This window comes from Gambusia affinis, linkage group LG19 (genome assembly GCF_019740435.1).
Source record: "Gambusia affinis linkage group LG19, SWU_Gaff_1.0, whole genome shotgun sequence".
NCBI classification, from domain to species: Eukaryota; Metazoa; Chordata; class Actinopteri; order Cyprinodontiformes; family Poeciliidae; genus Gambusia; species Gambusia affinis.
In genome coordinates, this window is record NC_057886.1 from 24,298,053 (window position 1) to 24,319,918 (window position 21,866).

The 21,866-nt window shown below is 51.2% G+C and overlaps 1 protein-coding gene across 1 annotated transcript; it reads left to right on the forward strand.

Annotated features, from left to right (window-relative positions):
• The first annotated feature begins 1,308 nt into the window (after nucleotides 1–1,308).
• Nucleotides 1,309–17,951, forward strand: LOC122822014 (suppressor of cytokine signaling 7-like). The gene is made up of 11 exons (XM_044100337.1): nucleotides 1,309–3,168; nucleotides 4,406–4,467; nucleotides 5,730–5,834; nucleotides 6,630–6,895; nucleotides 7,623–7,870; nucleotides 8,373–8,421; nucleotides 8,504–8,672; nucleotides 8,748–8,876; nucleotides 9,440–9,575; nucleotides 9,732–9,904; nucleotides 16,059–17,951. The coding sequence occupies exons 1-10, from the start codon at nucleotides 1,649–1,651 to the stop codon at nucleotides 9,856–9,858; spliced, it is 2,811 nt and encodes a 936-aa protein (XP_043956272.1). The 5' UTR covers nucleotides 1,309–1,648; the 3' UTR covers nucleotides 9,859–9,904; nucleotides 16,059–17,951.
• Nucleotides 17,952–21,866: the final 3,915 nt, after the last annotated feature.

A 21,866-nucleotide genomic window follows, 5' to 3' on the forward strand; every position in this document is an offset into this window, starting at 1 on the left:
CTGGCAGAATCCCCTGTGAGACGGAGCTTTAACTCCCATGTCTGGCAGAACTTCGAACACGTCCCGGGGGAGGTGGGGGACATGGAGTCTGAGTGGACCGTGTTCCTGCCTCCATTGTCGAGGCGGCTCATCTGAGCTGTGGCCGCAAGGTTGTCGGTGCCTGTCGTGGCGGCAACCCTCGAACCCGTTGGTGGACACCTTCGGTGAGGGAAGCTGTCAGGCTGAAGAAGGAGTCCTATCGGGCCTTTTTGGCCTGTGGGACTCCGGAAGCAGCTGATGGGTACCGGCGGGCGAAGCGGCTCGGGTGGTTGCTGAGGCAAAAACTCGGGCGTGGGAGGAGTTTGGAGAGGCCATGGAGAAAGACTTCCATACGGCTTCAAGGCGATTCTGGTCCACCATCCGGCGTCTCAGGAGGGGGAAGCAGTGCAGCACCAACACTGTCTACTGTAAATAAGTTATTTGGCGGTTAATCTGGACAAAATACGTTGTTTTTTGTTTTGTTTTTTTGTCCCTATACTTTAAAATATTTTAGTTTCAATATACTCTTTTTTATTAAACTTTGCTAAATAGATGGTAGTGATACAATGTGGGATTGAAGCAGTGATAGCCGTGTAAGATTGTGAATCATATCCTGTCATTTCAATGACCTGTGCAGTTTGGTGTCACATTGTTGCTGCATTTAATAAAGTCTGTCATGCAGCAGATTAATACGCAAAAAAAAGTCACAGTGATCTATTTTTGTCTGTGTTTAATTTAATTCCAATGAAAACCTGTCTCAACCCGCAAACCCTTTTCAGCAGGTCAGTGCTCTTCTTAGGCCTCTAACAGCCATCATTGGATCCAGGTGAGTTAAACCAGGGGCAGAACTAAAACATGCAGGATGCCGGCCCTCGAGGGCCCACCTTGGGCCCCTCTGGTTTAGAGTGTAGTACCATCACAAATGGACTAAATTAATAAACAGAAAACCTTAAACATATTTTAGAAATTCCTGCACACAGCTCATCCTGGAGGATCCCAGTGAACCTGGCTGTAAGTTTTTCCGCTTCATCAACTTCTGTTTACTGGTAAATTATTTATGCCCTCCAAATAAACCAAACCATCAATAAAGACAGTTTAACTTCTGTCAAATAAACAAGCAAGAAAGAAACAGAAATTATTTCACTAAAAAAACACTGAAAAAATAAATGAATAAAAGAGTAAAAAATAAAATAAAATTAATTTCCTTCTGTTTATAAATACATAATATTATATTACCTAACATTTTAAATAATCTTGAAAACCTATTTAAAAACAAAAGTAAGTTCTTGTTCAATTGTTCAATAATAATAATAATAGCAGCTGATCGGCTCTCCAGCCCGGCGGATCGATCGGCTCTGATCGATCACCGAAGCCGCCTGCGCAGCTCCGCTCCCCGCCCTCCTCTTCATCACATCCCGTTGTCTCGCTGGAGGATGACTCGGTTGGAGGCTAGCGGCTAACAGGGCGGGTTTCTCATGCCCCTTGTTGTTCCGTGGTGGTCCCGTGGAGCCGTCCCCGTCCCAACCCGGTCCGGACCGCAGGAGTGCGCCGCCCGGAGCGGCCCGGAGCTCGGCGCGGAGATGCAGCAGCTGTTATGTAAGAGCGGAGCCGCTAACGTTAGCCCGCCGCCATGAATGACGCGCAGCAAGAAATGTCTCCGGACTTCGTCCTGATGCGGCTCGTCTCGGCCGCGGAGTACGACCGGCTGGACGAGCCCGACGACCTGATCCGGTCCGGAGGCGGCGGGTTCGGACCGGTGAAGGCCGCGCTGGGACACCGCGGCGGCGGGTTCGATGTGGACCCCAGCGGCCCCTCAGCAGGCCTCGGATCCGCATCCCCGCACTACAGTTCGCCGCTCCCCGGGAAAGGAGAGCTGGATGGCGGTCTGGGGTTGTCGCAGGGCCCGCCGAGCTCCGAGGCGCCGCTGTCCCCGCCGCCTGAGGACTTTGCCGCAGCGGCGCAGCGGTTCGTGGACGGTTCGGGCGGACACGGATCCAGGGCACAGCTGATGGTGTTACAGAACCTGCTGCGGTCCGGATTGGAGCAGCAGCCGCCGCCAGCTGGGTTCCTGCAGGAGGAACCGGAGAGACAGAAGCTGGAGCCGGGTCCAGGTTCGGGTTCTGCTAGCACAGCTGGTTCCCGACCTGGAGGCGGGAAGGAGCAGAACTCTGGCTGTGTCCCATCCCCGGAGGAGAACCTGCAGTGGCACCCGGTGGTCAGACTATCCAAAGGGTCCGACGGGCCTCAGAACCCCCCGCCGGTCCCTGCCCTGGATCCGGAGTCCATCCGACACCGCCTGGCCAAGTGGCCCCCGGGTCTGCTGGACCAGGCCCTGCGCCTGGGCCTGCTGGAGCTCAGGAGAACCTGCCCGTCTGGGGCTGAGGACCCGGTTCTGGTGCTGGCCCAGAAGCTGGGTCAGCTGGGCGAGGGCAGGGAGGGAGTGGGCGGGGGAGATGGGGTGCCGCCCCCCCCTCGCTGCTCCTGTCATGGCATCCTGGCAGCGGGTCCGGTTGCCCCCGGAGACGACCCCAGCGACACCAGCGATGCTCTGCTGGTTCTGGAAGGCCTGGGGTCCGATCAGGTCGGAGAGCTGGCGCAGGGGGGGGGCCGAGACGGCGAGGAGGAGCCCGGGGGTGGCGACGTCGGGGGGCGGCCGGGGGGAACCGGAACCGTGTTTGGCGGCGGGACGCTGAGCGGCCTGATGCGACAGGTCCACAGACTGGCCGAGGAGGCGGGCGTCTGCACCGAGCCGGCGTGCCGCGCTGCCGCCGCCCCCCCTGCGGCCCCTCAGGGCCCCCCGGCCACCGGTGCCGCTCCCCTTGACCCGGGCCCGTGCCCGCAGCACCGGTCCCGGTCCCAGCCGCAGAGCCGCGCCGCCACCCCGAAGCTCGGAGTGGCGGCCGGTGGCTCCGGGCGCGCTGCCTCCCCCCTGACGGTCCTGGAGGGGGGGGGCGACAGGACGCCACGCAGGAAGTCGAGGAAGGGGGGGTCCCTGAAGGTCCGGCTCAGCAAGCTGTTCAGAACCAAGAGCTCCAGCGGCGGGTCGGGCGGCCTGCTGGACAAGCGACCGTCGCTGGCGTCCTCCACCTCGTCGGGGGGGAGCCTGCTGGACGTGTGGGGGTCCACCTGCAGCAGCACCGACCAGGACAGGTAAGATCCCTCTGTCGCCATGACGACGGTCCCTTCCAGAGCCTCGTGGAGGCCGATCTGATTTCTCCAAACTAATCGCTGTTCCTCTCAAGGCCTGACGCGTCAGGAGTCGGGTAACAGGTTAAAGGTCAAAGGTCAGGGCACCGTATCAGTCCGGCTTCTTGGAAGAAGGAGAGACGAGACCTTTGGAACAAACCAAAGTCCAAACCGGTCCGGTTCGGCCCGCCAGGCTGAATGTTGTTATTCACCAGTAACAGAAAACAGATCGACTGGTTTTACTTCCAAATCCATCACCTGCCTCCAAACTTTAGTAACTGAACATTTTTCGATCCAGAACCAGGGTGGTTCTGGTGGACTGTACTCAGCCCAACCACCGGCCTCAGTGGTCTAGTCAAAGTCCTTTAGTTTCCACACCAACTGGTGTTTTTGATGACTGGAGTTGTTTCTAAACATCTCTTTGTTTCAGCCATCTGAGCAGCAGTTCTGAACGGGTCCGTTTGGTTTATTTGGGTCGTTAAACCTGCAGAACCTCACCACAAACCGTCGCCTCGTTCCAGAGAACCGGACCGGTTCTGGTCTGGACCTTCAGGGAGTCCAGCTGCAACTTCCAGAAACTGAAGTAAGGACTGCTGACTGGTTCTGGAGGTTCTGCTGGTTCTGGAGGTTCTGCTGGTTCTGCTGGTTCTGGGTCTGAATCTGGACTCTGACTCTGCTTGTTCTAGTTTTAGCTTTCTAAAATCTTTTTGCTCATCTGATTCTGGACTTATCTGGTTCTGTTTAGTAACAGAGTCCGGTCCAAGGTTCTGTTCATCAGTTGAGACCCAGATGTTCTGCCTGAAACCGGACCTTGATGGTTCGTCTCCGTTTCTATTTCTGCTCTCAGATCCGACCCAACTTCATTCGGCTCCCGCGCAACTTTTCCCTGCAGCTGTTGCCATGGTGACCAGCAGTCTCACTGCTCAACAGAGAGAGAGAGACAGAGAGAGAGAGAAGGGAGGTAACCATGGCGACAGCATCCTTCTCTCAGACCTCAGATAAAGCTTGTCTCCATGGCAGCAGTTTGGGGTTCCCACCAGGGAGGGTTTGGGTCAGGTATGACTGATGTCACAGCCTGGTAACCATGGAGATTTCCAAGATGGCGGCCTGAGAGTGGCTGATTGATCTGAGCAGCCGTCAGGCCGAAGGCTTCGTGGTGTGGAAACGTGGAGGGTTGATGCTGTGTGTTCTGTGTCTGCAGGCTGCAGCTCTCCAGGCCTCTCAGTGCCTTCGCCCCGCTGCCGTTCACTCCTGCTTTCACCGGTGAGTTCACCTGCCCAGGTGTCGGTGTTACAGCCTGTCGGTGTTACAGCCTGTCGCTCAGCCGTGGAGTCATCCTGGGGTTTCTGGTGGGCCGAGTGTTTGTGAGACGTTAACGAGCCGCTGCAGCTGATTGGTTGGAGGCGGTGCTGCAGATCAGGGTTCTCCGGTTTCTGTAGACATGGCGGACCGCCAGGCTTTACTTGGCCTTTCCATCCAATCAGAGCACTCCTAGCAAACAACTGAATCCGCTTGAATAAATAACAACCAGATGAAAGAACGGCACCAAAACACCAGAAAACCTCAAACAGTCAATCCTTTCATTTTCATGATTTAAACATTTCTGCCGACTCGTCATCGTCCAGTTTAGATTTTCCTTCCAAGTTCCTTTTGACTCGGTGTCCAGCAGCAAGTGGCTGGTCTTCAGATCCACTGGTGGATTCATTTGTTCCAGTGTTTTAACTTTACACCCAGGAAGAAATGACCAAAGCAAGAGGTGAAATATTTCTGTGATTAATGATTCTTATTATATTGATGACTGTTTCCTGGGCGGGGCTGATGTATTTACCTTCTGTCAGTCTCATCCTCTCTCTCTCCCATCAGTTTGTCTAAAAACAGAGTTTAGTTTTTTAACCGTTTATTTTAGTTACATTTTATTTTCCTCCTAGTTGATCTGCAGTTCATGTCTTTCAATAACGCATCATTTCCTCTTCATGCTTTCACATTTCCTGATAATGTTCAACATTTTATAACTCAGAAACATGGAGGACTGCTAGTGGATCGCCATGGCAACTCGAACCCTGGAGCTGTTAGCTGATTGGTCAGATTTTACTTCCTGGTCCACTTTGTGGTTTGTTTTTACACGTTTTAGTGGCTATGATGAGGCTCATGAAGTTATAAAGCGGTTTGTGTTGCAGCCTGGTAACCATGGAGATTTCCAACATGGGCCGCGGCCCTGAGGAACCCCACGGCGGCTCGGTTCTGTCGCTTAGCTGGTTCTGAAACGTCCAGCCGTCGCTGGGGTCTGGACGTTTGGTACCGATGCTGAGTCGGTTTTGTAGGAGGTTGAGTTGCCATGACAACGACCCCATGAAGGGTAGATGGGTTAAACACGTCTGGGCTGTTTGTGGTTCCACAAGGTTCTCCTTTAGAACCGCAGGTAGGAACTGGGGATGAAGGGCCCTCAGCAGCTTCATCTTCATCACCTGTCCTCATCTTCATCACTCAGCTCTTCCTCTCTGCTCACTAACCCCTCCTCTGTCCAGGTGAGACGGTCTCTCTGGTCGATGTGGACATTTCTCGCAGGGGGGGGGGCACTCAGCACCCCCCCACGCCGCCCCCCCCTCCCAGGCGGAGCCTCAGCCTGCTCGGTACTTCCTCTTCCTCCTCTTCCTCTTCCTCCTCTTCCTCTCTGATCGGGTTGCTCTCATTGTCGCACCGTCACACATCCTTGAAACTCTTAGAAAAACTTAAATTCATTTGTTCACAATTAAGGCCTAAAATTATTCACATTTTATTACAGAACATGAGCGTTGAGTTTAACTGTCACTATTTCATCTCACGTCGATTTTCAGTCAGACAGAGTTTTGGTCTCAGACTCTTCAGTCTGTTCTGTGACTCAAGGCGGTTGAGGCTACTGCTAACTAGCTGCTAATGTACCTTAGCTAACCAGCCAGCTAGCTAGCTGACATTTTTTGTGTCACTCATGGAAATGTGTAAATTTATCGTCAGTTTGCTGGACGATGTTTCCGTGATGCTACGTCCATCCTGTGCTAATCGATCAGCGCTAATAGAGTCTAAAATTGAACATTTTCTTCTGTCCATTTCTGTCGTGATGCAGGTCCGACATTTAGTTGATAAATGTGTTAAACAGCCTTACGTTGAATCAAAAACCTGTGGAGCAGCAGGAAGATCTGAGGTGATTGGATCGTTTTTCATCTCTGAACTTCCTGTTCCTCTCTGAGGGACACGAGAAATATTTTTACCGCCTTTAGCTCCAGTTCTTCTGACTATTTCCGTGTGAATTTCAGGAAGTGATGGATGCTAATCAGGGAGATGGGAATGCTGCCATCAGGCTCCGATAGTGAAAGTCTGGAATGTTTCCATCTGGACCAACCTGGCGGTCCGGATGCCTCCTCTCACAGCTGTCTGTCTCTGACCTGCAGATGATTTCGGGGGCCCTCCACAGCTCCAGGGGCCGTTCACAGAGCGCAGCGCGGGGGCCTCCATGCAGTCTCTGCCCCCCCGGCCGCTGGCGCTGCACCCGACCCTGAGCACCATCCAGCACAGCCTGAGCCTCAACGGTGAGACCCGGACCACTGCGCCCCCCCGGTTCCGCCTCCGCCCCCTGGTTCTGTTGCACTTCTACTTCCAGCAGCTCTACAACCAAAGAAGAACCAGAACCAGCGGTCCAATCATAATGGGCCCACTGGTTTGAGTCCAAAGCCCAACTGACCCGGATCAGTTCAGAACCTCTGCAGAGGCTTTTATCCACCAGAGCCAGGAAATAAATCCAGGAGTTTTTCCTTCATAAGGAGAAACTGTTCTGCAGTCCTAAAGTTTAGTTTATGGTTCTTTTCCCACCGGATCGTCCAACAGATTCGGTTCGATTGGGGATCAAAATTGCAACATTTGTTACATTTTCAGGACTGTAGTTTGCATTCACGCTGCACCGAGTCAAACGACTGAAACTAACTGAAAAAGCTGTTCCTCCCGTCACCTGTGGGGGCGCTGCACCAAGACCTACTGAAGGAATCAAAGGCCTCAGAAGAAGACAGAGCGGAGGATCGTTTTGCAGGCTGCTGCTGGTCGAGTCCCAAGACCAGCTTGTAGTTCTTCAGACCTAGGAAAAGGAAACTCAGCATGTTTCTGTTCCTGAAGCCTTTTAGTCTTGATGTTTCTGTGATCCAGAAGCTTCAGTTCCTCCAGTTTCACACCGATTAGCCTGAAAACTTAGTTTATGTGAGTGGATACAAGCAGCTGCCATATATTTTCTTCTTTTACCTCCTTTACTCCACTTCTGACCACAAACCATTTCTTCCTCTAATGGTGGAAATGTGTGTTTGTATTTACCCAGAATGCCCTGCGCTGTAGCTCACTTCCTGCTTTTGGAGCGTTTCTAGTCGGGTTGCTTTCAGATTCGTTTTCAACATTTTAAGAGTTCACTTGAACCGGACCGGGACCGAGTCCGGAATCCGAGTCCGGAATCCGAGTCCGGAATCCGAGTCCGGAATCCGAGTCCGGAATCCGAGTCCGGAATCCGAGTCCGGAATCCGAGTCCGGAATCCGAGTCCGGAATCCGAGTCCGGAATCCGAGTCCGGAATCCGAGTCCGGAATCCGAGTCCGGAATCCGAGTCCGGAATCCGAGTCCGGAATCCGAGTCCGGAATCCGAGTCCGGAATCCGAGTCCGGAATGACACCCTGCCAGCTAAAAATGGATGAAAAACGTGGAAACTTTGGAAAAGTGAAAACAAATAATTGAGTAATTGTTAAAAGTGAGGTAAAGATTTTATTGGCAGTCAGAACTCGTTGGTCAGATTTACAGAAAACTAATATTATTATTTATTATTGGAATCCAAAGTGTTTGTATTTTTGTCCAGTTTTGACTTCATTACTGCTCTGTGGTTCCAGGAAACAATCTGTCTTTGGTCTCCAGTTGCTGATTAATCGATTAATAAAAATAATCAACAGTTATTTTTAGAATCGATTAATCATGATCCGTTAATTAAATTAATCAGGAATAATTGATTGTAAAAAAATTAATTGGTACTAAAGAATACTATTATATTTATAATCAGCTGATCTCTGACCAATCAATCCTATTGATTGTGATTAATAAATAATCGATTGATCATATTAATCAACCCGATCTGGTCCCATTGTAACTCGGGTCTGTTTCTCTGCCCAGACACGCTGCCCCCTCAGCAGCCGCCACCAGCCTCAGGGAGCTGGAGAAGGTAGGGGCGTCTTCCTGCACTCTGATTGGACGCTGGTGGTGAGGAAGGGGGCGGAGCCTAACAGTTTGGGGCGTGTTTGCAGTGCGGCTGGTACTGGGGTCCGATGAACTGGGAAGACGCAGAGATGAAGCTGAAGGGGAAACCGGACGGGTCGTTTCTGGTGCGGGACAGTTCGGATCCACGATACATCCTGAGTCTGAGCTTCCGGTCGCAGGGAGTCACACACCACACACGCATGGAGCACTACAGAGGTACCACACACACACACACACACACACACCAGGACCCCGCCGGTCACCTGTGACCCGCTGACGTCTGTCCGGCAGGAACCTTCAGTCTGTGGTGCCACCCCAAGTTCGAGGACCGCTGCCACTCCGTGGTGGAGTTCATCGAGAGAGCCATCATGCACTCCAAGAACGGAAAGTTCCTCTACTTCCTGCGCTCCCGAGTCCCAGGTAGGAACCAACCCGTCACCCGCAGAACCTCCAAAGACGTTTCCCATCCAGAACCGGACCCGTCGGCCTGCAGCTGCTCCCGTGGCTTCCTGCAGGATTTCAGGATCGTTTCTGGGATTTTTTAACTTCAAAATTTAGAAGCATTTGGAGGAAATCCAAAATACTGCTGACCCGGTAAAATATCCTTTAATTAGAATAATGAAGGGATTTGGGTTTCTATCTGAGCTTCGATAGATGGAAGTATTGGGTCGGTTTCAGCCTCAGAACCAGAACCAGAAAAACTGACGATGAATCCTGAATCCAAGTTTCTCAGTCTCAGTTTTCACTCTGATGAGTGCAGACTGTCCTTCGGCCCGGTTCTGGGTCGGTGGATTTCTGGACTCCAGATGTTTCTCTGGTGATTTTTAACATTTATTCTCCAAACTCCAAGCAAAAACACTCAGCCAGCTTGTTTGAACTGGATGCTGCCTCTCTCTGTTGCCATGGAGACACAATAAGTTCCTGTTTCCTTTATTGAATGGGTGTGTTTACCTGTGTGTGTGTGTGTGTGTGTGTGTGTCCAGGTCTGCCTCCCACTCCGGTCCAGCTCCTGTATCCGGTCTCCAGGTTCAGCAGCGTTAAATCTCTGCAGCATCTCTGTCGCTTCTGCATCAGGCAGCTGGTTCGCATCGACCACATCCAGGAGCTGCCGCTACCGACGTACGTACCTGCAGAAGCCCCGCCCCCGGCCCGGACTCAGGGGAGGCAGGAAGTCAAATCGTCCAATCGGCAGCAGCTCAGCTCAGAGAGCTGCTGATTGGCTGGTGGGATCGTTACCTGTGCTGCAGGTAAAAGGCGTTTCCCTCTGTCCTCCAGGCCGCTCATCGCCTACCTGAGGAAGTTCTACTACTACGACCCGGAGGAGGAGATCAGTGCGGCGCTGCCGGACGGGAAGGAGGCCAGGGAGCCCAGCGGCCAGCCGGGGGTCCGGTCCCAAACGTAGCACCGGAACCGGGCCGGACCGGGACGCACCTGGAGCCCACCCGCAGGTAGAGCCCGACCCAGAGTCCGTCTGCACTTCCTGTTTCCTTTCCAGGGGTTGAAACAGAGATGAAGCTTCCAGGAATGTGGATTATTTTCAGGCTCCTCAAACGCTGCTGCTGTTGAGAAAACCTGGTTTCAGGTTTTCTACTGGTTTCACTGGGAGCCGTTCAGGTTGAGCAACAGAGGAGCCTGACGTGTTCAGAACAGCAGCACGACCCGAAGTCACTGCGATTTATTCACTGCACTGAAACAGATGCTGGGCACTGACTGCATGACCTTCTGCTGACCACCAGGGGGGGCTCTGACCATGCACACCTCACTCACAGGGTCAGGTGGTCCACCTGCAGGATGCCTGAAGGTCACAACATGACCTTCACTTCCTCACCTCAGCCTAAAGGACATAAGAACAGGAGGCTCCGCCGTTCAGTAAAGTGAAGCAAAGGAAGAAGAAGAAGAAAAGACATTTAAGTGTGAGGTTAAAACAAATGCAAATATATTCCATAAACTCTCATTATAGAAGAATCTCAGACTAACAGTCTCAGAGGGTCTCCTCTGAATTTCAGCAGCCATCTTGGGGAAACTGGTTGGTTGATCAACGTGTGAAAAGTTTCCCATCAGAGCAGAAAGAGAAACGGCCTGAGAGCAGCAGCTGGACGCTCCTCTGTCCAGACGCACATCCTTTACCAAACTTCAGTCGATGCAGCGTTTTTGCTGCAGCTTGGCGTGACGTTGAGTCTGTTTGGAGATGTAACCGCTGAGAAAGAGCCAGAGGAACGGAGGCTGACGGGCCAAACATGCAGCAAACAGCAAAATGAGCTGCAGGAACATGAAAGTGAAGAAAAGGCAAAAAGAAATTATTACTAAGTTCTAGTTAGAGATGAAAATCACAGTTTTTATCTCTGCAGACCTTTTTTCTCTCACACATTAAATAAACTTCAATCAGCCAATGAGCTGACAGGAGTCTGAGGTTGGCCAATCACAGCAGTCCTTCCTCTGTGATGTCACAGCGCCTCAGATTAACGGCGGCTGCAGGTGAACTGAACATCCTGCAGGTCGTCATGATGAGACCAGAACTATTCTGTGGGTCCAGCAGGAGAGCAGACGGTTCTGGTTCTGGTCCTGGTCCTGGTCCTGGTTCTGGTCCTGGTTCTGGTCCTGGTCCTGGTTCTGGTCCTGGTTCTGGTCCGGGTCCTGGGTCTGGTTCTGGTCCTGGTTCTGGTCCTGGTCCTGGTTCTGGTCCTGGGTCTGGGTCTGGTCCTGGTTCTGGTCCTGGTTCTGGTTCTGGTTCTGGGTCTGGTCCTGGGTCTGGTCCTGGTTCTGGTCTTGGTCCTGGTCCTGGGTCTGGTCCTGGTTCTGGTCCTGGTCCTGGTCCTGGTTCTGGTCCTGGTTCTGGTTCTGGTCCTGGTTCTGGTTCTGGTTCTGGTTCTGGGTCTGGTCCTGGGTCTGGTCCTGGTTCTGGTTCTGGTTCTGATCCTGGGTCTGGTCCTGGTTCTGGTCCTGGTCCTGGTTCTGGTTCTGGTCCTGGTTCTGGTTCTGGTCCTGGTTCTGGTTCTGGGTCTGGTCCTGTTTCTGGTTCTGGTCCTGGTCCTGTTTCTGGTTCTGGTTCTGGTCCTGGTTCTGGTTCTGGTCCTGTTTCTGGTTCTGGTCCTGTTTCTGGTTCTGGTTCTGGTCCTGGTTCTGGTCCTGGTTCTGGTCCGGGTCCTGGGTCTGGTTCTGGTCCTGGTCCTGGTTCTGGTTCTGGGTCTGGTCCTGGTTCTGGTCCTGGTTCTGGGTCTGGTCCTGGTTCTGGTTCTGGTCCTGGTTCTGGTTCTGGTTCTGATCCTGGTTCTGGGTCTGGTCCTGGTTCTGGTCCTGGTTCTGGTTCTGGTCCTGGTTCTGGTCCTGGTTCTGGTCCGGGTCCTGGGTCTGGTTCTGGTCCTGGTCCTGGTTCTGGTTCTGGGTCTGGTCCTGGTTCTGGTCCTGGTTCTGGGTCTGGTCCTGGTTCTGGTTCTGGTCCTGGTTCTGGTTCTGGTCCTGGTTCTGGTTCTGGTCCTGGTTCTGGTTCTGGGTCTGGTCCTGTTTCTGGTTCTGGTTCTGGTCCTGTTTCTGGTTCTGGTTCTGGTCCTGTTTCTGGTTCTGGTCCTGGTCCTGGTTCTGGTCCTGGTTCTGGTCCGGGTCCTGGGTCTGGTTCTGGTCCTGGTCCTGGTTCTGGGTCTGGTCCTGGTTCTGGTCCTGGTTCTGGGTCTGGTCCTGGTTCTGGTTCTGGTCCTGGTTCTGGTTCTGGTTCTGGTCCTGGTCCTGGTTCTGGTCCTGGTCCTGGTTCTGGTCCTGGTTCTGGTTCTGGTCCTGGTTCTGGGTCTGGTCCTGGGTCTGGTTCTGGTCCTGGTCCTGGTTCTGGGTCTGGTTCTGGTCCTGGTTCTGGTCCTGGTTCTGGTCCTGGTCCTGGTCCTGGTTCTGGTCCTGGTCCTGGTCCTGGTTCTGGGTCTGGTTCTGGTCCTGGGTCTGGTTCTGGTCCTGGGTCTGGTTCTGGTTCTGGTTCTGGGTCTGGTTCTGGTCCTGGTCCTGGTTCTGGGTCTGGTTCTGGTCCTGGGTCTGGTTCTGGTTCTGGTTCTGGGTCTGGTTCTGGTCCTGGTTCTGGGTCTGGTTCTGGTCCTGGTTCTGGGTCTGGTTCTGGTCCTGGTCCTGGGTCTGGGTCTGGTTCTGGTCCTGGTCCTGGTCCTGGTCCGGGTCCTGGGTCTGGTTCTGGTCCTGGTCCTGGTTCTGGTTCTGGGTCTGGTCCTGGTTCTGGTCCTGGTCCTGGTTCTGGTCCTGGTTCTGGGTCTGGTCCTGGTTCTGGTTCTGGTCCTGGTTCTGGTTCTGGTTCTGGTCCTGGTCCTGGTTCTGGTCCTGGTCCTGGTTCTGGTCCTGGTCCTGGTTCTGGTTCTGCTCCTGGTTCTGGGTCTGGTCCTGGTTCTGGTTCTGGTTCTGGTCCTGGTTCTGGTCCTGGTTCTGGTCCGGGTCCTGGGTCTGGTTCTGGTCCTGGTCCTGGTTCTGGTTCTGGGTCTGGTTCTGGTCCTGGTTCTGGGTCTGGTCCTGGTTCTGGTTCTGGTCCTGGTTCTGGTTCTGGTCCTGGTTCTGGTCCTGGTTCTGGTCCTGGGTCTGGTTCTGGTTCTGGTTCTGGTTCTGGTCCTGGTTCTGGTTCTGGTTCTGGTCCTGGTTCTGGTTCTGGTCCTGGTCCTGGTTCTGGTCCTGGTTCTGGTCCGGGTCCTGGGTCTGGTTCTGGTCCTGGTCCTGGTTCTGGTTCTGGTTCTGGGTCTGGTCCTGGTTCTGGTCCTGGTCCTGGTTCTGGTCCTGGTTCTGGTTCTGGTCCTGGTTCTGGTTCTGGTCCTGGTTCTGGTTCTGGTTCTGGTCCTGGTCCTGGTTCTGGTTCTGGTCCTGGTCCTGGTTCTGGTTCTGGTCCTGGTCCTGGTTCTGGTCCTGGTTCTGGTTCTGGTCCTGGTCCTGGTTCTGGGTCTGGTTCTGGTCCTGGTTCTGGTCCTGGTCCTGGTCCTGGTTCTGGTCCTGGTTCTGGTTCTGGTCCTGGTTCTGGTCCTGGGTCTGGTTCTGGTCCTGGGTCTGGTTCTGGTTCTGGTTCTGGGTCTGGTTCTGGTCCTGGTCCTGGTTCTGGGTCTGGTTCTGGTCCTGGGTCTGGTTCTGGTTCTGGTTCTGGGTCTGGTTCTGGTCCTGGTTCTGGGTCTGGTTCTGGTCCTGGTTCTGGTCCTGGGTCTGGGTCTGGTTCTGGTCCTGGTCCTGGTCCTGGTCCTGGTTCTGGGTCTGGTTCTGGTCCTGGTTCTGGTCCGGGTCCTGGGTCTGGTTCTGGTCCTGGTCCTGGTTCTGGTTCTGGGTCTGGTCCTGGTTCTGGTCCTGGTCCTGGTTCTGGTCCTGGTTCTGGGTCTGGTCCTGGTTCTGGTTCTGGTCCTGGTTCTGGTTCTGGTTCTGGTCCTGGTCCTGGTTCTGGTTCTGGTCCTGGTCCTGGTTCTGGTCCTGGTCCTGGTTCTGGTTCTGGTCCTGGTTCTGGGTCTGGTCCTGGGTCTGGTTCTGGTCCTGGTCCTGGTTCTGGGTCTGGTTCTGGTCCTGGTTCTGGTCCTGGTCCTGGTTCTGGTCCTGGGTCTGGTTCTGGTCCTGGTCCTGGTTCTGGGTCTGGTTCTGGTCCTGGTTCTGGTCCTGGGTCTGGTCCTGGGTCTGGTTCTGGTTCTGGGTCTGGTTCTGGTCCTGGTCCTGGTTCTGGGTCTGGTTCTGGTCCTGGGTCTGGTTCTGGTTCTGGGTCTGGTTCTGGTCCTGGTTCTGGGTCTGGTTCTGGTCCTGGTTCTGGTCCTGGGTCTGGGTCTGGTTCTGGTCCTGGTCCTGGTCCTGGTTCTGGGTCTGGTTCTGGTCCTGGTTCTGGTCCTGGTCCTGGGTCTGGTTCTGGTCCTGGTCCTGGTTCTGGTTCTGGGTCTGGTCCTGGTTCTGGTCCTGGTCCTGGTTCTGGTCCTGGTCCTGGTTCTGGTTCTGGGTCTGGTTCTGGTCCTGGTCCTGGTCCTGGTTCTGGTTCTGGGTCTGGTTCTGGTCCTGGTTCTGGTCCTGGGTCTGGTTCTGGTCCTGGGTCTGGTTCTGGTTCTGGTTCTGGGTCTGGTTCTGGTCCTGGGTCTGGTTCTGGTTCTGGTTCTGGGTCTGGTTCTGGTCCTGGTTCTGGGTCTGGTTCTGGTCCTGGTTCTGGTCCTGGGTCTGGTCCTGGTCCTGGTCCTGGTTCTGGGTCTGGTTCTGGTCCTGGTTCTGGTCCTGGGTCTGGTTCTGGTCCTGGTTCTGGGTCTGGTTCTGGTTCTGGTCCTGGGTCTGGTTCTGGTTCTGGTTCTGGTCCTGGGTCTGGTTCTGGTTCTGGTTCTGGTTCTGGATCTGGTTCTGGTTCTGGTTCTTCTGGGTCTGGTTCTGGTTCTGGTCCTGGTTCTGGTCCTGGTCCTGGTCCTGGTTCTGGTTCTGGTTCTGGATGTGGTTCTGGTCCTGGTCCCGGTTCTGGTTCTGGTTCTGGGTCTGGATCTGGTTCTGGTCCTGGTCCTGGTCCCGGTTCTGGTTCTGGGTCTGGTTCTGGGTCTGGTTCTGGTCCTGGTCCTGGTTCTGGGTCTGGTTCTGGTCCTGGTTCTGGGTCTGGTTCTGGTTCTGGTCCTGGGTCTGGTTCTGGTTCTGGTCCTGGTCCCGGTTCTGGGTCTGGTTCTGGTTCTGGTTCTTCTGGGTCTGGTTCTGGTTCTGGTCCTGGTTCTGGTCCTGGTCCTGGTCCTGGTCCTGGTTCTGGTTCTGGTTCTGGATGTGGTTCTGGTCCTGGTCCCGGTTCTGGTTCTGGTTCTGGGTCTGGATCTGGTTCTGGTCCTGGTCCTGGTCCCGGTTCTGGTTCTGGTTCTGGTCCTGGTTCTGGTCCTGGTCCCGGTTCTGGTTCTGGTTCTGGTTCTTCTGGGTCTGGTTCTGGTTCTGGTCCTGGTCCTGGTCCTGGTTCTGGTTCTGGATCTGGTTCTGGTTCTGGTCCTGGTCCTGGTCCTGGTCCCGGTTCTGGTTCTGGTTCTGGGTCTGGTTCTGGTTCTGGTTCTGGTTCTTCTGGGTCTGGTTCTGGTTCTGGTCCTGGTCCTGGTCCCGGTTCCGGTTCTGGTTCTGGTTCTTCTGGTTCTGGTCCTGGTTCTGGTCCTGGTCCTGGTTCTGGTTCTGGTCCCGGTTCTGGTTCTGGTCCCGGTTCTGGTTCTGGTCCTGGTTCCGGTTCTGGTTCTGGTCCCGGTTCTGGTTCTGGTCCCGGTTCTGGTTCTGGTCCTGGTTCCGGTTCTGGTTCTGGTTCTGGTCCTGGTTCTGGTTCTGGTTCTGGTCCTGGTCCCGGTTCTGGTTCTGGTTGTGGTCCTGGTCCTGGTTCTGGTTCTGGTCCTGGTCCTGGTTCTGGTTCTGGTTCTGGTTCTGGTCCCGGTTCTGGTTCTGGTTCTGGTCCCGGTTCTGGTTCTGGTCCTGGTCCCGGTTCTGGTCCTGGTCCTGGTCCTGGTCCTGGTCCCGGTTCTGGTTCTGGTTCTGGTTCTGGTTCTGGTTCTGGTTCTGGTCCTGGGTCTGGTCCTGGTCCTGGTCCTGGTCCTGGTTCTGGTTGTGGTCCTGGTTCTGGTTCTGGTTCTGGTTCTGGAAGTGTCCACTGTCTGTTCTAATGCTGTTTTCTTCCTGCAGGTCTTTTCTTTCTCTGGACTCGAACACTGAAGGACGTTCAAACTGTCAATCTGGACTCTGACTGCGGCCAATGGGCTCCCTCCGCTCAGTCCGGTATCCGGGCGGGTTTCAGATGATCCTGCCTCCTCTGATTGGCTCGCAGGGAGTCGCCAGGCGAGGGACAGGGGATGAGGAGACTCCGCCTCCTTTTTGATGTCATCACTGACCAGCTGGACTGAAGCGAGCGTGGCGTCGCTGTCGGGAAGGAGAGGGACTGTCAGTCGCCTCCAGGATCCCAACAAAATGCTGCGGAGCTCGACGTCCGGAACCAGGAGGGTTCTGTCGGTTCCACACGGATCATATGTTTACTTCCCTTTCTGCTGGAGCCTCAGCAGGGGGCGCTGTTCGGCGGTACCATATGTTGATCAGCTGCTCTGATAATCAGCCAATCATCATTCAACTTTTAAAATCTTTAATTACATAAGTAATTTTCAGACTTTTCTGCTGTGAAAAGAAATTTCCGGATATTTTTCTGAATCAATGAACTGCAGCTTTAAACTCAAAGACCTGAGGAAGCAGGTCAGGTGTTCACGTCCTAACCTGAAGTTTAGTTTATTTCTGCTATTAGGTTTGATGGTTCTGATGAGAGGAACCGGATTACAGCATCTGAAAGTGGGCGGGGCTTAAAGAGGAAGACGACCCTGAGGAAGATGTCAGAACCAGAACCAGAACCAGAGGAAGAAGTTTGGGTTTAAACCTGCAGCTCATGTCTGACCTGCTGTTTGTCTCTATGCTGGATTATTAATATTAACGAACCTCTGAGTGAAACCGACATCAGGAAGCTTTTTCTCTCCTGCTGCGTTTGGCTCAGACTGCAGGTGTGAAGGGGGCGGAGCCTCTGTGGAGGAGAACCTGTTCAGAACCTGTTCAGAACCTGTTCAGAACCTGTTCAGAACCTGTTCAGAACCTGTTCAGAACCTGTTCAGAACCTGTTCAGAACCTGTTCAGCCGATTCTTTACATTTTCAGCACTTTGATTTTGGAAAATGTTCAAATTTAAAATGTAAATTAAATTTTAAATGCCGAGCTATTCATATTTTTGAAAGCATTAGCTAAAATTAAACTTTTATTTCACCAGGCAAAATACTATGAACAGTTTCTAATGTGCATTAATGTCGGCCTGAAGTTAATAAAAGGTACAAAAATGTTCCAGATATGAAGTGAAAGAGGGAAGCATTTCTTACATGTTTTATTTAAGCCGTTTTAAATAAACTCTCCTATTTTCAGGTGCTGTTAGATTTAGTTTCTTGTTGCTGCTTCTCTCTAATTAATTTCTACAGATTATTGATTTCAGTTTTCTGGAGCTTCTTTGTGAACAGAACCCGGCCGGTTCTGGTTCCTCCATGTAGCACCTTCTGTTACCATCAGAGTTCCCATGGAGAACGTCACAGAACCTTTTGGAAATTGTTGGGGCGATGGGTCCGACCTGTTTGGACTCTTCCTGGTTCTGGACGAGCTCCAGAACTTTTCCATCTGGGGTTTTCATTCTTTTGGAACTTCATTCGCTGTCTGGAATAACATCCGGATCCTGGAGGCGACAGTCGCGCCGCGACGGCAACGCAACCAAAAAACTTAGAGCAGGGTTACCATGACGACTACTGAGCTACAACCATGTCAACATCCTACTGTTTCGCTGTCTGGGAGGACGGATTCAGACACTGGGAACTCTGGGGAAACTGGAGGCGGGACCCAGACGTCCTGCTTGGACTCTTCCATGATGTCAGACGGTTGTAAATGTTGACTGAAGACGAGTTGTTGTTGGTGTGGAGGAGCAGTAATGTGTCGTTGTTGTGCCGTCACCTGGTAATAAAACACGGTGGGACTGAAAGTCTGTCCTCAGTGACACCAAACCTCATTTAGTCTTTAGTTTACTGCTCACAAAATACAAACAGAGAATTGAACCGAAACACTTTTAATGAACAAACTGCTGTAGTATCAAAAAATCCTCCCTGCAGGTCAAAGGTCACCCTGCCTGAAACAGATCGCACCCAAATATTACAGCTTATGACGGAAGAAGGTGAAGTTACCCTGAAGAACAAGTTTTAAAATCCCCAAGCTCTGTTCAAAAATCTCTTTATAGATTTTAGTTTCATTTACAGATTTAATATAAAAACGTTTTCATAAAATAATTCTAAGGATAAACTAATAAATAATTATTTAATATTTCTGTAGATTAAGATGAACTTCAGGATGAATCAACTGTAATAGAAAATGATGCAAAATGTCGACACAAGGACATCTCAACACACTCACACAAACACACACACACACAAACACTCACACAAACACACACTCACACAAACACACTCACACAAACACACACACTCACACACACTCACACACACTCACACACACATTCACAAACACTTGGAGGGTTCTTCATTGGTTAAATGATACATTTATTTACATTTATTTACAGTTTACTGGTGACCCCTTGTCACCAGTAAAGGTCACCAGTAAAGGTCACTGTTAGTCTCCACCTGTACCTCAGTGCTGACCCCTCGTTAGTTAAAGGTCATTTTATTTCTATTGCACATTTTCAGCAACAAGGCGACACAAAATGTTTTACAGGAAATACAAAACAAAGGAAAGAGAAACAAGAAAAGGAATCTGGTCTAAAGTGTAAACTAGAGGAGTAGAAAGTCTCTGGACTTTGTGAGCTCTAAATGTGTAGCAGTAAAGTGATGGTGACGTCTGAACTGTACTGGTTCAGGACGGTGAGGTGGATCCAGGTTCTGGTGGGAAAAGTGATGATTTAATGATGAAAACATTCAAAAAGGCTGGAGTTCAGACTGTGGTGGCGACAGGAAACAAATCCTGCCAGAACTGCTGCGCTCACACAGTTAAAGGCTTTCGGACCCAAAAGTTCAGAGTTCAAACTCAGAACTTTAAAACAAACCAAAAGTATTTATGGAGTTGACCTCAGTGTCCAACCAGTACGAACACAGAGGAGCTTCACTGCTGGGCCCGGCAGGACGATTCCAGTCAGGTCCAGTTCTACCAGCTGGGAGCGGCCGGACATCAGAACCGAGACAACGAGCTCCCAGTGAGTCTCTGAGAGCCGACCAGATAAAACCATGCAAGTTATTACAACTGTTTTACAGCAGTTTGATCACGAGTTCTGACTGGAATTGGACTGAAATGACTTTAACTTCTGGAAAGAGCCTTGAGATGACGTGTGGAAAAGGATTTAATCCAGGGCTTTGGAATAAATTCAGGATCAACATTTCTTTAACAAGAAAACTTTTCCACTATAAAAACATTCTAAACTTATTAAAATGATAAACCACCTTTTTTAAGGGCTTTGATAAGCTCATTATTAGAAGATCTATATCTTATTAAACCCAGATATTTTCTCTTCTATGTAATGAAGGTCGTAGCAGTAAAAGTTAAACCAAACGAAGAGACGGAGAGTCAGAGACACTTCATCTCTTCAACAAGCTGCATTCTATCAGAGGAGCATATTTTAATAAATGAACGGATTTTCTGAACAAAGTTTCTTGATAAAATCAGAACATTTATTGCTGTATTGACATATAAAACCGTTTTAATAAAGTTTCTTGATAAATCGTCCTTGTTTTTAAAAGAAACATATTAAACTTGTTTCATATTAATGAGGAACTTTATTGTTTTAAGGATCTCATTGACGATGTGTTTTATACCTCGTTATATTGAGATTCTGCTCCTGAATTTCTGAGCTCTGGCAGTGAAATGTTTCTGTAAATGTGTTGTTTAGTTTAGTTTCTATCCAGGCTGCTGGGCTGCAGACCTCAGGAAGGGGAGCTGCTGCATCATGTCTGCAGGTCGTGTTGCAGCGTCTACCAACTTATACCTTCCTCTGCTGTTAAAAACACACAACCAGATCCAACAGATCCAACCAGATCCAACAGATCCAACAGATCCAACCAGATCCAACAGATCCAACCAGATCCAACAGATCCAACCAGATCCAAATAGATTCAACAGATCAAACAGATCCAATAGATCAAACCAGATCCAAATAGATCCAACAGATCCAACCAGATCCAACAGATCCAACCAGATCCAACAGATCTAACCAGATCCAACCAGATCCAACCAGATCCAAATAGATTCAACAGATCCAACCAGATCAAACAGATCCAATAGATCCAACCAGATCCAAATAGATCCAACCAGATCCAACAGATCTAACCAGATCAAACCAGATCAAACCAGATCCAACAGATCCAACCAGATTCAACAGATCCAACCAGATCAAACAGATCCAACCAGATCAAACAGATCCAATAGATCAAACCAGATCCAACAGATCCAACCAGATCCAACAGATCCAACCAGATCCAACAGATCTAACCAGATCAAACCAGATCCAACCAGATCCAATTGATCCAACCAGATCCAAATAGATTCAACAGATCCAACCAGATCAAACAGATCCAATAGATCAAACCAGATCCAAATAGATCCAACCAGATCCTACCAGATCCAACCAGATCCAACAGATCCTAAAAACTGACCATCAGTCTCTCGAGTTAACAGGAAACATTTTAGATGACTTCATATTGATTCTCTGACCTCGCCAGCCTTTCTGCAGCTCCTCACCACTGGATCAGCCTCATTTCCCTTCCTCTGATGTGTGGAACAGGTCCAGGTCCAACTCATCCAGAACCTCCTCCAGAATATGTAGCATGCAGGCCAGAGCTGAGCAGCGGATCTCTGACGGTTCTCTAATCGGTTCTCCATCCTCAGAATCTCCTGCTGACTGGAGAGATCCTTCATCTCCACCAGACAGCAGAAGATGTTGATGCTTCAATCTGGAGACATTTTATTGGCTTTCATCTTCTTCAGGTTGTTGATTTTATGGATGTTTTCTGAAATAGGCCCTGAATGCGGCGAACAAACACGTCTAAATAAAGTTTTACTTTGGAGAGATTTCATCGAGCCTCTCCAGTGGGAGCTGGCCGAGCCGTCCAGGAAGTCCTTCACTTTGAAAACAGTGAAACATGAAGACTGTAGACACAAACTCTTGAATGCTCACATGAACAAAGCAGCAGACGGGCTTCTGGAAGATCACGCTCTCCCATGACCTCTGTGTCACCCGGACCACACTGCTAAATAAAACACAATGTTCCCTTCCTCCAAATGGTCAAAGGCCAGTTTTTCAAGCTGCAGAAGAACTAGGATGTTGATCTGACCGCAGAACTGGTTCTGAGGAGAAGGACAGAACTGCAGATTTCATGTTTGGATTCATTTTTAGCAGAAATGAACAGAATTACTGAGTTCAGGACTTAGTTAACAGAAAACCAGACACATCAGTTCATGTATGTGAGACACTTACTGCTTTCTGTAATGCTGAAAAATGCTTTGGCCAAACACATCAATCACCTAAACATAAAAATGTTTATGTAAGGCTGACTGACGTCCACCACTCAGTGGGAAAAGACCAGCCAGAGAAACCTGGAAATAATCTGTGAAATTATTCTTTCAGTGCCACGGCCATAAAAGGGCTGATATTTAATCTAGGTGAGATTTATCAATTTATTTCTGAGCAACAGAAACAAGATGGCCAACAGCCAAACGCTCTCCAACCAGAGGACAGAGCACTGCCCTGCAATCCAAAATGTGTGTGTTCTACTCTTGTCACATGTTGATGTGCCCATGGGCATGGCACTTAATCCCAAGTTGCCAATGGATCAGCATATTGTTACGACCCGCTACCCTCACCCTGGCTCGTTCTTATTTCTTTTATACAGATTACGGGAGAGAGGGGCCGCAACATTAAGTGCGT

Excerpts from the sequence above, each read along its gene's own strand:
- LOC122822014 (XM_044100337.1), top strand. The coding sequence starts at position 1,649 with ATGAATGACGCGCAGCAAGAAATGTCTCCGGACTTCGTCCTGATGCGG. Across the intron at positions 4,468-5,729 it reads GTTCACTCCTGCTTTCACCG|GTGAGACGGTCTCTCTGGTC; the intron begins GTGAGTTCACCT and ends TCCTCTGTCCAG. Across the intron at positions 5,835-6,629 it reads GCGGAGCCTCAGCCTGCTCG|ATGATTTCGGGGGCCCTCCA; the intron begins GTACTTCCTCTT and ends TCTGACCTGCAG.